Genomic DNA, 17,034 nt, shown 5'->3' with positions numbered 1-17,034 from the left:
TAGTTTTCTTTCTTGTTGTTTTTCCTTAAATTATTTGCAATTTGCTTACTGACCGTACTTTGTATATAATGTATACCTTATCTTGATTCCAAACAACCCAGTTTCCTTGTCTGTGTGTAAGTTTATGTGTGTCACAAACCCATTCATTGGTCTGCAAAGCCCTCTTCTCACTAATGAAGCATTTCAACTTAGAACACGAATATTCAATATGGAAAGGTGATTGTTGGCTGCATGTTGCATGGATTGTGGACTGATAGAAATCTGATATTCTCTCCATTGTTGTAACTAAGCATTCCTTTACTGAAGTGGCAATATCTGGTACTATAAGTCCAGCCGAGGTTTTATGGACTAAATACAGAAGAATCATGTTGCCTACAACACATACTACAACATCATGAGCCTTGTCTAACGAGACTACAATAAATCCTGAAAAGAGGAGTTTTCTCCCTTCATACTGCTTCAGAGTCCACATGCTCAGACATGCACTGATCAGACGATTGGGCAAAGCTGGTGGTATGACAGTTCCTTTAAAAACGAACGCTAGACAAATTGCTTTCTCTGGTGTACATTCTTTGTCCATGAAGCTGGTATTATTTCTTTCTGTGACCATACAGGGAACAAAGTAGTTATCTACTGGTAACCGACTTCCTGTAGTTGTATCATATCTCCGTTGCTCTGCCAGAATATCTAAATAAATGAGGATGTTGAATATAAACTCTTTGTATGGTAGAATTGCCCGGAAGTCCTTTTGTTTCCATATCTGATACAGGTCTTCTCGGCGTATGATCCCACTTTCTGACATTCTTCGGAAAGTTTCCTCTAAACCTTTTTTCTTTGGCCAAAATCCTACATCTGAAAAAAAGAGAAAACAACTATTTTCAGAGGAATGGACTTATCTTTTTTATTAAAGTTGTTTATAACTGAACATTTCAACTTAAAACTGACTTCTACAGAATAGCAGTTTATGAAGCATAAACGTAAACAAAAGGGAAAATGTCTAAACAATATGATGCATGAACGCTGTCTATGGCCAAGGGGAGTACACATTGAAAGCAAACAAAAGGTTGGATGTTGGGATATTCTAAACAGACCATTTATAAAAGGTTGCATTATATTATATTCTTTACAAATTATAAACAACGGTAGCATTTATTGGTATCAAAAGTACTGGTATCCCCTTTTTGATTACGCAATAATCTGGCGTATTTAGTAGAGGCTGTCATAATATTTTTTTGTGTTAGGATGTAGAGTCAACATTACTTTTGGAATAACATTTTGAGACTGTGAATCCAATTCTAACTTGCGTCCTTGTGGTGCAATAGGCAAAATATGATATAAAGTTCAAGATCTCCCATGGTCAATTCAAAAGAAGGTTATAATATTGTAGACACAAAAGTTTGAGAGCTATCTGCCATAGGGTCTTAGTACTCAAAATGACTTTCAATTATGAGAAAAAATAGCCAAAGTTCATTTTTTATCTGGTAAAAACCATGATAACTCCTATGGAAGTCATATGACAGTTTTGATGTTGATAAAGAGTAGGTAGTTCTTAATAATCTCAACATTTCTGCTATGTTAGACTTTCTCTGTCTTTAGCTGGTTTCACTATAAAAGACAAAACTTCCATTTTATCTTTTTTGGTTTAACCATGGCAGCCATATTGGTTGACAGCTGGCGGGGTCAATATTAAACAACCAGATGCTCCGCAGGGCGCAGCTTTATACGACTGCAGAGGTTGAACCCTGCACGGTTGGGACAAGTATGGACTGTGATTAAATAGTTGACACAGCATAGGTTTCTGACACAGAATGAATGTGGTCTAATAAACTTAAAATTTTTGTTTTGCCTTTGAGCAATTCTATATGCTGTTGAATATTAATCCTCTCAAACAAATTGAAGAAATTTCTTTTTATTTATGAAATCTGAAATGAGAAAAAAATATTCCCCCCCCCCCACCCCCCAATTTTTTTTTTACATCCCCCGTTCCCTTATTCTAAAACTGATCTCAATTCAAATTTCTAATGTCCCCTAACAAAGACAGATAACTCCAATTAAAAATGTCTTGCTATTCCACAATATTGTGCAATTAGTTATTTCTTGCTATTGCGTAATACTGTGCAATTGAAAATACTTGCCATTGCACAATACTGTGCAATTGAAGATTTCTTGCTATTGTGCAATACTGTGCAATTGAAAATTTCTTGCTATTGCACAGTACTGTGCAATTGAAGATTTCTTGCTAATGCTGAATACTGTGCAATTGAAAATTTCTTGCTATTGCAAAATACTTAATATAATAATTTTGGATCCTGATTCGGACAAACTTGAAAACTGGGCCAATAATAAAAAATCTACAGTACATTTTTAGATTCAGCATATCAAAGAACCCCAAGGATTCAATTGTTGTAAAAAATCAAACAAAGTTTAATTTTGGACCCTTTGGACCTTAATGTAGACCAATTTGAAAATATGACCAAAAATTAAGAATCTACATACACAGTAAGAACCGCATATCAAAGAACCCAAATTATTTAATTTTTGATGAAATCAAACAAAGTTTAATTTTGGACCCTTTGGGCCCCTTATTCCTAAACTATTTTAACTCCCAAAATCAATCTCAACCTTCCTTTTATGGTCATAAACCTTGTGTTTAAATTTCATAGATTTTTATTCACTTATACTAAAATTATGGTGCGAAAACCAAGCAAAAAAGGCTTATTTCGACCCTTTTTTGGCCCCTAATTCCGAAACTGTTCGGCCCTCAACTCTCAAAATCAATCCCAACCTTCCTTTTTGTGCTCATAAACCTTGTGTTTAAATTGCATTGATTTTTATTTACTTATACTAAAGTTATTGTGCAAAAACCAAGACTAATGCTTATTTGGGCCCTTTTTTGGCCTCTAATTCCTAAACTGTTGGAACCAAAACTCCCAAAATCAATCCCAACCTTACTTTTGTGGTCATAAACCTTGTTTTAAAATTTCATATATTTCTATTTACTTAAACTAAAGTTATGGTGCAAAACCATGAAAAATGCTTATTTGGGCCCCTTTTTGGCACCTAATTCCTAAACTGTTGGGACCAAAACTTCAAAAATCAATCCCAACCTTCCTTTTTTGGTCATAAACCTTGTGTTAAAATTTCATAGATTTCTATTCACTTTTACTAAAGTGAGAGTGCGAAAACTCAAAGTATTTGGACGGCGACAACAACGACGATGCAGACGACTATGCCAATGTGATACCAATATACGACCAAAATATGTTTGCGGTCGTATAAAAAGTGGTCCATAGTACATGGATACACCCACGGGCACTATTATTTGCTATGTTAAATGAACCTTTGAATAGTGTTAACACTCATATTTGTTATTACAATTAGAAAGATCATAGGTAACATGTGTTCTAAGTTTCCAGTTGATTGGACTTCCACTTTATCAATAACTACCCTGACCAAAAACTTAAACATGAAGTGGGACAGACAGACGAACAGACAGACAGGCAGACGAACAAAAGAACTAACGCACACAGTGAAAAATAGGTTGGGCATTAAAATAAGTCTAAGTTTTATAGACAGGTTTGATTCAATTTGGCTACATACTGTTAGAGAAGATCTTTGTCAAAGTAAAAAAAACCACCAAAGATGACAAACACCAGGCACTAAGTGATAAAAAAATCATAAAAATTGTCATAAATCTCATAACAGTCCTGTAAAAATTATTAAACTCTAGATGGAACTACAATTTGTTTATCAAAGCGCTGTAAGCACTGTAGGCAGTTAACCAAAAACATAGGCAAACATAATTATGAAAACTGTGGCAATGTTGCTTCAATTTTTATTTTAAGATTTAAAAGATCAAACATTAGACATTCATATATAATTGTACATTTATGTTCATTTAATGAATTAATCCTTCAGGCAAATAATTCATATTTTATCAAGGTTTTCAATAGCAACGTATATATCAGGTATTACTTTTTTCATGGTCATGAGTGTTGCGTCAGCAGTGGTACAAATTCGCAATGATTGCAGTTCTTTTATTTGATCGTAATTGTTCGTATTAGTTGACTGTTAGTATTTCAAGTTGACTTTAGTACGAGCTTGTAAAAGTATGAATGGACTTGCTTCCCTGGAAAGAAAACTGAGTTTGTGTTCTACAGTACAAAAGTTATGAGACACAAATCAGACAAATGTTTACTACTACAGGGATCAATGGTGAGGTCTGACTGACCTGTCTGTAAATGTAAATAACTCCCACCTTCACCCCAAGTCCATGTCTAAGTTTGGAATAAATTGACAGGTGTTGGGTCTAGCAAAGTGATATGCATATGTGACACCTATGAGATTGACCTTGCATGTCATTCAATCTTTTTGAAATGACAAACAGGAATGAATACGGTTTAGGAGTGGCATCTCAATCTTTTACAAGTTTACAAAACTCAAAACGCACACAAGCGGGTGTGGGTGACCCTTGGGACTACCCTATGTTTTATTTGATTTTTTATACTGTCCCATACATGAATATATGGTTTAAGGGTGGGGATCTCGACCGTTATCAAGTTTTCAAACAGGAGGGGGTGATGGACCCCAGTGACTTTCCCTATATTTCATTTGGTTAGTTCTTTTGTCCCATACTAAAAAAAAATTGTTATATTATCCAATACATGAATATATATGGTTGAGGGGTGGGGATCTCATCTGTTTCTAAGTTATCAAACAGGATTAGGTAGGGTGACCCTTAAAACTCTCCCTTTATTTCATTTGATTAGTTCTTTTGTCCCATACAAAAAAAATATATGGCTTAACTTCAAGGTGGGGATCTCGACTGTTTCCAAGTTCTCAAACAACAGGAGGGGTGGGGTGACCGCAGGGACTTATTATTTAGTCCCATACATCAGTATATATTATATGGTAAAGGAGTGAGGATCTCGGCTGTTTCCAAGTTCTCAAAGATGAGGGTGCAGTAACCCTAGGGACTCCCCCTATAATTTGCTTTGTTATATTGTCCAATACATGAATAGATATGGTTAATGGGTGGGGAACTTAACCGTTTTCAAATTCTTAATCAGGAAGGGGTAGAGTGGCCCGCGAGATCCACCTATATTTCAATTTTGTAATATAGTCCCATATATGAATATATATGGTTAAGGGTATGGGGATCTCGACCGTTTCCAAGTTCTCAAACAGGAGGGTTGGGATGACCCACAGGGACTACCCCTATATTTCATTTGATTTATTATATTGTCCAATACATGAATATATATGGTTTAGGGGTGAGGATCTCGACTGTTTCCAAGTTCTAAAGAAGGAGGTGGTGGGCGACCCTAGGGACTTCACCTATTTTTCATTTGATTAGTTATATTCGTAAATATAACTCAACATGCAGACTTCTTATACGTTCCGGTATTTCACATTCAATTTTTTATGGAAATATTCTTTATAAAGCACAAAGGTGCTAGTATTCACCTCAGAAACTAACAAAACCTTTGAATAGACTTATTAAGAAGGGATATAGTTACGATACTGTTGTCATGTCATTAGAGATTGCATATTTTGGCGTTAATATTGATGCACTTATAGGGTCTTTGCATCGGAACTAAACACATTTATTCAAAAACCAGTTGTTGGCATGACATGGGTTATGTTCTTCTCATATATGTTATGATGGTATGATACTAATCCCATAACGGGAAGGATTATGCTTGATGTTCATATAATGAAATCATAATCTTTCAGTCACTTTAATTGAAATCTGGAACTGGCATGTCAGTTTACTGCTAGTAGTCTGTTGTAATTTATGTATTATTGTCATTTTGTTTATTTTCTTTGGTTACATCTTCTGACATCAGACTTGGACTTCTCTTGAACTAAATTTTAATGTGCGTATTGTTACGCATTTACTTTTCTACATTGGCTAGAGGTATATGGGGAGGGTTGAGATCTCACAAACATGTTTAACTCCGCCGCATTTTTGCGCCTGTCCCAAGTCAGGAGCCTCTGGCCTTTGCTAGTCTTATATTATTTTGATTTTAGTTTTTTGTGTACAAAATGGAAATTAGTATGGCGTTCATTATCACTGAACTAGTAAATATTTGTTTAGGGCCCAGCTGAAGGACGCCTCCGGGTGCGGTAATTTCTCCCTACATTGAAGACCTATTGATGACCTTCTGCTGCTGTTTTTTCTATAGTCGGGTTGTTGTCTCTTTGACACATTCCCCATTTCCATTCTCAATTTTATGAATGTATATGGTTGAGAGGTAGGGATCTCATCCATTTCAAAGTTATCAAACAGGAGGGGGTAGAGTGCTACAAAGGACTCCACATACATATCATATGAATTGCTTACATTCAGGTATAATATAATCTAGTAGCACTATATGTGTGAAATAAGAAACTTCCAGCTATTTTAACTGACCAATCAAAATTGAGAAAAAAAATACCCATTGCAATTGCAGTACTATGTTTACACTTTAAAAGCATCTAACTTGCTTTACCAACATTTATTACTGATAAAGAAAATGTATACTGTCACCAGGACCATATATATTGTTTGATATACTGTTCCCAGCTGTCACAAAGACTCGTATTGTATTGGATTTGACATTAGAATTTATCAAAAAGTAGTCTTGAGTTTCAGTACAAAATATTTTCGTTCTTTCATTCTTTTGCATATATCTTTTGGTTTCCAATTCTAGTGTTTATATTTATTTACCATGTAAAGATGTATTTTGTGATCTGTTTGATTTTTTTAAAAGTTCAAAGATCGCCCAACCCGGAATTACCCATATCCGCTTCCAGAATCGGATCGGATTTTGTAATTATCTTCTCATGTCAGCCAGCAGTTGAACAAAATGAACATCGCTGTCATGAATTATAATGCTAAAAACAAGTTTTGAGATCGTCTATTAGGAGACTAAGTCACTTTGGTAAAAAGGTTTGCAAAGTAATTTTTTTAAGTTGGGCATGTCGAGCGTATTTCTAGGGAAGCAAGTCAACTCGTACCACCGAAAACTCGTACCACGGTAACTCGTACCAAAAAAGTTAACTCTTACCACTTGGAAGTCGTACAATTCAGAACTTGTACCACTGGGCACTGTAAACACTTACCATCAAAAATATAATCAAAAATGGTACGTGATAACTATAATTCGCTAGGGAAGCAAGTTAACTCTTACGGGATAAAATGGTACAGGATAACTATAATTCGCTAGGGAAGCAAGTAAACTTGTACCACCGAAAACTCGTACCACGGTAACTCGTACCAAAAAAGTTAACTTGTACCACTGTAAACACTTATCATTAAAAATATACTAGTCAACAATAGAAACCATACACGACTTTGAAATAAAATTTATCAAAAAGTATTTAATAAAAAACAAAATGAGATACACAATTTTAAAAAGCTTTCATCTGCAATGTATGCACATGTGATAATGAAAATCAAAACTTGTCGGAAAGTATATAAATTTCGTGTAAACGATCAAAGGTCGCAAATTAGTTTTGCGGAAAGTTGAAAAAAAAATCTACACATAACTTTCTAAGCACTAAATTAAATTTCAAATTTGTTTAAAAATATTCAATATGATAATCAAGTTTTGTTCATGATGTAACTAATGGGCTGAAATATTAATTTTTTAAATTTTTTGGGAAAAAAGTGTTTTTTGAAATCTCAAAAAATGCATTTTTTTTTTTTTTTCGTCTCAAATCAATGATTTAGATATGAAAACAACACACAGTAAATTTGGAACATTTCGGATTAGTTTTAAGATTGCTACCGCTTTTTTAATATCACTTTACACATACTGTCTATGGTAAATCAGTTCATAATTTATACATTTTAACGATTTCTCGTGGGATCGAACTTTGCTTAACAAATAAACAAAGAAACTGTACGATTTTTAAAAACAAATTGATGGCAAACACTGTCTTTACCTTTAAATGAGAAGTTGACATCAATAGTTGGAATTTCTGTTTTTAAAATTGTCTTTTTATGTAAATTTTGTAAAAAAAAAAAAAAAAATCGTGAAAAAACGTCACAAAAGCAAAAAAAAAATTTTTTTAACGGATTAATACTTCCATAATGATAAGTATTACTACTTTCAATATTGGTCCAATGAACGGGATACCTTATCTTTAATTTGAAAAAAAGTCTTGTATCGTTTCTTTTGTTGACTAGTATATAATAAAAAATGGTACGGAATAACTATAATTCGCTAGGGAAGCAAGTAAACCCGTTCGGGATGAAATGGTACGGGATAACTATAATTTGTAGCAAGTAACCATATCAAAAGTCCGACTGCAAAAGTGGAAGGTCGCAGACCTCGGACAACCGCTAATTTGAACCCCTGCCTCCAAATTGAAAAGATACACAAATTTCGTCTTATAATTTAAAACTGCCGCCAACAGCAGGAACAGTGGAACTTATTTAAAGACTACTGACGTAGTTGAATACGTATTGAATACAATATTCCTACGACTTATGCCATTTGGGAAATCTAAACTACTTGTCTTTAGAGCTTTTTGGCGATTAACCATTCCATACATTTGTTTTTTGATAGCTACGCCGAAATCTCAGGGGATAATAAACTACATAACGATTCCTAATGTACCCTACTTCCTATGTGCAACTTCAAAATTCTTGGATAAATCGACGATCATTTAAGGTTTTTCTGATCATATTTTTGTAATCATGAATTAAACATGTTAAAAGTATGAAAAAACTGTCCAATTAGTTATAAATAACATAACATCCCGCTAGATAATAACAATGGCACATATTTCAGCATTTATTTGGTAGAACACAAATCTAGGGTGCTCGCATAAGGCAGCTTAACTGCCTAAAAATACATGATGGCAACCAAACAAACCATTTATGAAAGCTTGCTATAATACAGTTTCAGTTTAAAATACACAGTGGAAGGAATATGACAACAACTAATCCTACCAAGTATGAGTCAATTTACTCCAGTAACAAATGGTCCAATAGATCTGATGGTAAAGCAGGGTTGAGATAATATGATATCAATTTATCTAACCAAGTATGAGTCCATTTACTCCTGTAAAATTGGTCAAATAAAACTGATGACTAAGCAGGGTGGAGAGAATCTAACGACAACGAATCCTACCAAGTAAACAAAACATGATGGCAAACAGTATCTCAATATTGAAGTGCTTCATACAGAAAGATGCAAATGCAGACGGAGACCATTACCTTTTATTACCTAAATTATAAAATTGTTTGTATAAACTTTGAACGACACAAATTTTAAAATTGTAACATTGAACGACAAAAATATGTGATGTATAAATTTTCTGACGTCAGACACTCGAAATTGTTTCTTTTAAAATTGTAACACGACGATGACTGCTGTGCCTATATTTTAACTATTTTATTTATTATGTCTGTTAAGTTCACGCATCATTGTTCATATAACAGAATTGCACGAGTCTGTCGTATACAGTGAGAGGTTTAGTGCTATAAAACAAGGTGTAATCCACCATATTCTACATTTGAAAATGCCTGTACCAAGTCCGGAATATGGCAGTTGTTGTCCATTTGTTTTTGATGTGTTTTGTCATTTGATTTTCCCATGTGATTATGGACTTTCTGATTTGATTTTCCTCTGAGTTAATAAAATTGAGAATGGAAATGGGGAATGTGTCAAAGACAAAACAACCCGACCATAGAGCAGACAACATCAGAAGGTCACCAACAGGTATTCAATGCAGCGAGAAATTCACGCACCTGGAGGTGTCCTTCAGCTGGTCCCTAAACAAATATATATACTTAATAGTTCAGTGACAATTAAGTATTTTTGTGATTTTACCTTTTACATTGTTGGCAACATCCCAGGATAAGAACGAAATCCATAAAGACATTAAGGAATCAATATGTATCAGCATAAACACAAAATAAAAAGCCATACATCTGTTTGTCCAATGGTCCAATTATTTACAACAATGACATCTACATGAAATAAGACAGTAACTCTTAGTTTTCAATTGATAAATACCTGTCACAAAGGATCTCATAACCTCCACCATGAGTAGCGGGTTAATTATAACATAATCTTGGAGCTGACGGGTATCAAAGTAGATAAGCTTCCCAAGAGAATGTTGGAAGTGAAGGAAATCATGAAGTTGTTCTAAATCCAGAACGGACACCTTGCTGATTGAATTCAATTCTTCAAGCTCTACCAATGACAAGATTTGCTTTCCTGCAGCTACTAGTTCAGCAATCTCCAGTTCAAGGGGGACACAAGCATTCGGCATGTCCTCCCCCCAACATGGATGATCGAAAGTAAGCTCGGTGATGGCTTTCTTAAGGGCTTCAATTTCTTGATCATCTTTATCAGTTGCATTGACAAATATTTGTTTGTCAAGGACAAGATGATTTCTTCCTTCGTGGTCCTTAAATAATTCCTCTACTTCACTGTACAATAGTGCACGTCTGGTTTCAACATCCTCCTGCCAAAACATAAACTCGACTTTAAATAAAAGCATCATCATTGAACACATATTTGGAGGTCGTATAGGCTGTTGTTGAAAAAAGGGTTGACGTCATTATCAATTTCTCTTTCATTTCTATATAAATGAATACAGTATGATGATGATTTAAATGCTTAAAAAACTGTCAAAAGTGCAAATACTGAAATAATTCATCTGCTTTACTGTTTAAATTATATTTCAAGTTTTAAGATAGGTTTTATTATAGTAGATAGATAGCTTAAAGATATACATTATCAATGAACAGAGTAAATGAAGTGAAGGTAAACCCTGCCTGACATATACAGTCATATTCACCTTACAATAATTCCATAAAATAATAATAGTTGACATATTACTTACAGTTTAAGACTCTGACAAACACAGACCTAAACAAGAAACAAACCTTGTTGAACTTGAGACTTCCAACGCTATCATAGCTATGTGTTTATTTTCCAATTTTCAAGGACCATAAAATTTTAACATAAACATAAAAACCAGTGGAGTATACATATTCTGCATTGAGGATATGTTTGCCTGTTCCTGTTTATTGTACACATATTTTGGAGCTTTGGAATAGAGTTTTTCTATATTAGAGTAAATTTTATTAGGCTAGCATTTTGATTTTTTTGATGGATTTGCAGCTTAAAAAAATCTAGATTACCTAGACTGGGCAGCCCCCCCCCCCTAATGCAGTCAGTGAGCCCCCTCTTATGAAAATTAATGGATTTTCCACCGTTTCTATTCCTATTATATGTTCCTAACTTTGTTTCTTTGTTCCTTAAATATTTACTACATCACAATTTTTCCAAATTTTTTTTTCTCAAGCAGTCATGAAGACCAATTATTTCATTTAGTAAGTTATTAAACCCTTGCTGTTTTCTGGAACTGAAATTATCTTTGATGGAATGCATGCTTGTACAAAGAATGCCTTGACATGTCATCATGATTAAGACTATAAAAGGTAGTGGATGGTATTGTTCATCACACACTAAAGCATATTCACATGAGGTTTGATACCAAATTTGAAGAAACTATGATGTGTGTTGCTCCTGTTGAAGACCAAAAATTCATAGAACAACAAATGTAGAATGAATGGAAACACAGAACAATGTATTTAAACAAGTATACCACCCCTAGCCAATAGGAGGTATAAACAAATCTATTATATATATATACTATTGACTTATATCAGTAGGTGATCTGGATTATCCAGATCACCTACTGTTGTTACTCTGTTTGTGTAGACATCAAAAACAAGATTTAAGGAATGCCTGTATAAATGAGCTATTTATATCTTTTCCGCTTTACCAATGATACCAATGTCCCTAGTGGTGACACCAAAACAGATCTAAAGAAAACCTGTTTGAAAGACCTATTTATATCTTGTTCACTTAACACTGGTACCTTGTCCTTATGGGTTGCAACAAACAAGATCTAAGGATCGCCTGCATAAATGACCTATTTATATCTTTTTTCATTTACCACTTGTACCAATGTCCTTATGGGTAACACTACAAAAGTCTGAAAAGACCAGCTTTTGTCTGAATTTGCATGAATTTTTACTCGACATTCTTAATTATATATAGCATTCAATAGCATTTAGATTTTTGCCACTCAAAAAACTGCCAGTTAAATTTGCTTTACTAAAATAGGTGTCTTTAAGGCAGTTTTAAAATTTGACCATGTGTCTCTTTTGGACCCCACAATTCATCTTTTGGGTTTGAGTTGCTAAAAAAAAAGAGGGGGACGGGCTTTCGTGTAGGTCAAAAAATTTGTTCTCATCTTGATTCAAAACCCTTATTCATTTTTTAGAACAACCCAAAAACATTTTTTATTCAAATTTTAGTGTTGAATTTTATAATTTTTTATAAAAAAAAAATTGTGATAACTCCTTCCTGAAAAGGAAAAAAATGTTTAGATCTATATTGTGCATGTCTGTTTGAGATCCATTTCATAAGACCGATGATTTCTATAATAATTTTCTCTTAATCTTTGGAACGGTCAACTGATAAGTTGTAGGGCGGCTTACAGGTAAATCATTAATTTCTTTTTGACAGTTGCGTGTATTTTGGGTGTGGAAATCCTGGATTTTATGGGAGCATCCAGTTCATGTGTAATACTTAATATATATTCCAACAGATGACATTACACAAATTTTTCTTCTGTTAAATGAATGCTTTGTATATATATCATCATAATTTGCCATTTATATAAACTACATTTTGTACAATAATTATTTACCATATTAATTAACATTGAATATTATGAATGAAGAATGAAATGTGTATACAGTATGATTGGTTTTAATCATTTAATTAATAAGATATAAGAATTAAAATTTGATTTTTTTAAACCCACATTTAAATTGTTTTATATCAACACACTCACATTTAAATTATTTTATACATTAGATTTCATAGCCATATTTGCATTTGTAAAAATATTTAGATACCCAAATTTTCAATTATTTTACATGCCTAACTTTTATATTTTTTGTAAGTAGTTTAACTTAAAAAAACAGTATATTATGTAAAAAGAAATAAAGATTAAAGTTATATCATGAATATTGGACATGATTTTTAAAACTAAGAACTGTCAAGTAAATTTAAGTCACAATTCAAAATGTTCAGAATATGTCAAGCATACTGAGAAAAATGAGAATGTCGAGAATATTTCGAGAAATTTCAAGACAGTGTTTAAATGTCAAGAATTTGTCAAGAAGTTTTAAGACCATATTCAGAATGTCAAGAATATGTCGAATAAATTTCATACAAATTTGATATAAATGAGAATTTGTCAAGAAAAATTAAGACACAAGTCATACTTTTGGAGAACGTCGAGTACAAGTTCATGCAAATCAAGACAAAAACTGGTCTTTTTAGACTTTTTGTAGTGTAACAACACATAAGATCTTAGGGAAGCCTTCATAGAAGACCTTTTTATATTTTTTCCACTTACCACTGGTACCTTGTCCTTATGGGTGGCAACAAACAATATCTTAGGGATGCCAGCATACACCACTTTACAATAGGTCAGGATTGAGTTTACCCAGTGCAGTAAAAAGACTGAAAGAAAAATGAAGTTAAAAATAATATGTGTTTTAATTTGTTCTGTAACTGAATTTTCGGGGGTGTGGAAACTAATTTTGAGAACTTTATTCTTTGTCCAGAATAAAAGTTACTTGACCTGAATTTCTCAATAAATATTGTAGTGTTTGACTGTAAACCTTAATGGGTCTTAAAACTGTTTAGTATCACATTCACTTATGGTTGTGACCTGTTATCTATTTCTTGCATGAGTAGATATTTCTCGTATCATACTGCACAGAATTTGATACAAAAAAGTGAAATGAAAATCATTGGTCATCCGTTAGGTCAATGATGACTATCAAAGGTTGAGACAAAGTACATCGCGTCCATGACAACCGACATTATGATTTCTTCAATTAGATTATACAAAACACTCACACATTTCACCTTACAATATTCTTTTTCTCAAATTTTATTACATTCTGAAGCGTAAAAACAGTCTTAAAATGTCTGATGTTACAGTTTGACACCAGAAAAGAACAAATGACAAATATCATTTTGTCAGATTTAAAAGGTCACGACAAAACATAAAAATTGCTATCCGACATCCCTTCTCACTCTTTATGAAACATATAATATATAAATGATGTTTGTGATATTTGTGTATTTGAATGAATTAAAGGAGGTATGATGGGATTAACATCAATGAGACAGAAACCCAACAGTAAAACAACACAAAGACATCTAGAAGGCAATCTTGCAATGATTCAAAATGCTTGGTTGTATGTACATAAACTAAGTTGTGAAACAAGTAAAGGAATGGAAACTAGATAATTGACCATTAAGTGTCCCTTCTATCTATTTATTTGCCAACAAATAAGTAAGACTTCTGATCATCAAGATGAGGGTGATTCTCTTGACAATTGGTTTTTAATTGTCATTATGCATGTCATTGGTAAATGAAGTATGTTCGGTAATATAAATGTTACAATTGTAATTGATAAATATTACCTGCTGGTGTTGGTGTCATGTGCTGTCCTGGAAAACACAGTACATCAGGTATTTCTTCATTCAATCCTTTACTTCCATCAAAAACTACTAGAAACAACGCTCTGAAAGTCATGAATGTCTGGTGTGTTGTATAATAGACATACTGTCCAGCAAAGTCCCAGAAGATGAGTCTGCCAACTTTCATTTCATATTTACCAGTTTTGAGGACCTTTTCCATTTTCTTTCTCATTTCTTTTTTGGTCATTTTAGTTGTCATTTTCTTCTTCATTTGCTGTGTTTTAGACTCAATAGAGGAAATCTGTTGTGACAAAGATTGGGCTGCTTGTGGCTGCTGATAGGGTTCACCCGAGAGGTTCAGAGGGAAAGATGTCGACTTGGTAGATTGTGGCTGTGTAGAGGGTTCATCTGAGAGGTTCACAGGTAAATATGTCAACTTGGTAGCTTGTGGCTGTGGAGTGGGTTCACCTGAGAGGTTGACAGGGAAAGATGTCGACTTGGTAGCTTGTGGCTGTGTAGAAGGCTCACCTGAGAGATTCACAGGAAAATATGTTGACTTGGTAGCTTCTGACTTCTGAGAATGAATATCGTCTTTATTTGGAAGTTCAACAAGTTTTGCATCGGATTTATGTTTTCCTGATGTTTTTGTTTGTTTTCTTTCATCCTTTTCAACAGAGGTCATTAAAACCTTATTGTATACTACATCCAAGGCATTATATGTTCCTGTATATAAAAAAAATAACTGTTGCAATATTATCCATGATATTTTTGTAAGAACGATTTCGCAGGAACATGCACACAAAAACTTTAAATGTTCAACGCATTGCAAGTGTTCTATTGACTTGTAACTTAATCAATCATCCCTATCCACGAACATTGGTATAAACCAAAATAAAATAATCCACATGCAGTACATACAAACTAGATAAACTTTGATATATATATTTATACTATATAGTCAAATACTCAATGTAACTGAAAAACTGACAGAAGCAGCAAACCTGTTTTTCATCATTTAAACAGGAAAACAAATGTTAGTCTTTTTCAAAACTGCTGTGTCATGAATGCATATGAGACAACTACTCAGTAAAGTGCAGTTGACCAGATTTTAAAAAAAAGTTTTGACCAGACATCTAAAACCAGTGACACAGAGGAAACCAACAACCTTATAAATGGCAAAATAATTAATGCAAAACAGTTGTAACAGAAAGCAATTAACACCAACCTGAATTGTAACAGAAAGCAACCCACACCAACCCTGCATTGCAGTATTAGGACAGGCACACACAGAACGTTTGAGATAAGGATTGAATGTCATACGACAAAAAAATCTGATTTTGACCATTTGAATTCTTTACAAAATAGAGCTTTTGTAGATCTACCTGTAAAACAAGACTTCATGTTTATTATTATAAATGTAATATTAAAGCCATATATATGTAAATGTGTATTCTTACCTGATTCAATCATGATCCAGTTTCTTGTCTCTATATCAAGTCCACAGCGACCTTCAACGAGGGAAATGCCATCAGTGGCTTGTCGCCCTTCTGGAACATTATCCCCAACTAAAAGCTTGACTAGACTTGATTTTCCCAGTAGCGAACTGGCCGGTTACCATGCAGCGCATGTCAAACGATTGGTAGCTTCCACTGCCAAGCAGTTTGTTCAACATAGAATCTATTAATAAAAATTTCCTAAATGGTTAATTATTGATGTTTTGCTGATGTCTAACACATATCTGCTTACACATTAGGAATAGTGACTACGTAGTATTATAATATTCTTCAGCAATAAGGAATATCTGGGTTTTTTCTTCTACCCTGCAGTCCAGTTTTAAACTGTTTATAGTTAAAGGAGAATAATTGCAATATGAAATTTTAGACATAAGTTTGATTTAAAGTAAATTACATATGAATATATACTATGTTGTGAATGAATTCCCATGAAAGATAATTTAAGTCATATATTAGATTTCAATTTCATAAATTTTGCATCATGCATACTGTTGCCTTCATAGACCAGATGCTCTCCAAGAGGCAGCTTTATACGACCGCAGAGTTCGAAACCTGAACATTTGGGCAAGTATATGGACAAAACATTCAAGCTTGATACAGCTCTGAATTTGGATTGTGATTAAATAGTTGACACAACACAGGTTTCTGACACATAATCAATGTGGTCTAAGAACTTAAACTTAAAATCTTTAAATTTTAAATTGGACATTACCTATTATCATGATTATGGTCCAATATCCAAAATCTAAATACATGGTTGGATTCAGTTTATCAAAGAACCCCAAGAATTCAATTTTTTATGAAATCAAATAAAGTTCAATTTTGGACCTTTATATCTCAATGTGGACCAATTTGATAACCGGGCGCAAACATAAAAAATCTAAATAAAATTGAGAATGGAAATGGGGAATGTGTCAAAGAGACAACAACCCGACCATAGAAAAAACAACAGCAGAAGGCCACCAACAGGTCTTCAATGTAGCAAGAAATTCCCG

The 17,034-nt window shown here is 33.5% G+C and overlaps 1 protein-coding gene across 1 annotated transcript; it reads right to left on the bottom strand.

Annotated features, from left to right (window-relative positions):
• Positions 1-25: 25 nt before the first annotated feature.
• Positions 26-16,208, bottom strand: LOC134690143 (uncharacterized). Its single transcript, XM_063550120.1, has 5 exons — positions 15,983-16,208; positions 14,529-15,248; positions 13,447-13,553; positions 10,014-10,467; positions 26-852 (listed from the first exon to the last, which is right to left on the bottom strand). The coding sequence occupies exons 1-5, from the start codon at positions 15,993-15,995 to the stop codon at positions 26-28; spliced, it is 2,121 nt and encodes a 706-aa protein (XP_063406190.1). The 5' UTR covers positions 15,996-16,208.
• Positions 16,209-17,034: the final 826 nt, after the last annotated feature.

Source organism: Mytilus trossulus, chromosome 11, assembly GCF_036588685.1.
Source record: "Mytilus trossulus isolate FHL-02 chromosome 11, PNRI_Mtr1.1.1.hap1, whole genome shotgun sequence".
NCBI lineage: Eukaryota > Metazoa > Mollusca > Bivalvia > Mytilida > Mytilidae > Mytilus > Mytilus trossulus.
The sequence above is the reverse complement of the archived record's forward strand: the minus strand, read 5'-3'. Positions and strand labels throughout refer to the sequence as shown.

Coding starts and splice junctions, on each gene's coding strand:
- LOC134690143 (XM_063550120.1), bottom strand. Junction 10,468..13,446: donor ATAAGGACAAGGTACCAGTG/GTAAGTGGAAAA, acceptor ATGTTTTGGCAG/GAGGATGTTGAAACCAGACG. Junction 853..10,013: donor TATGAGATCCTTTGTGACAG/GTATTTATCAAT, acceptor TCTTTTTTTCAG/ATGTAGGATTTTGGCCAAAG.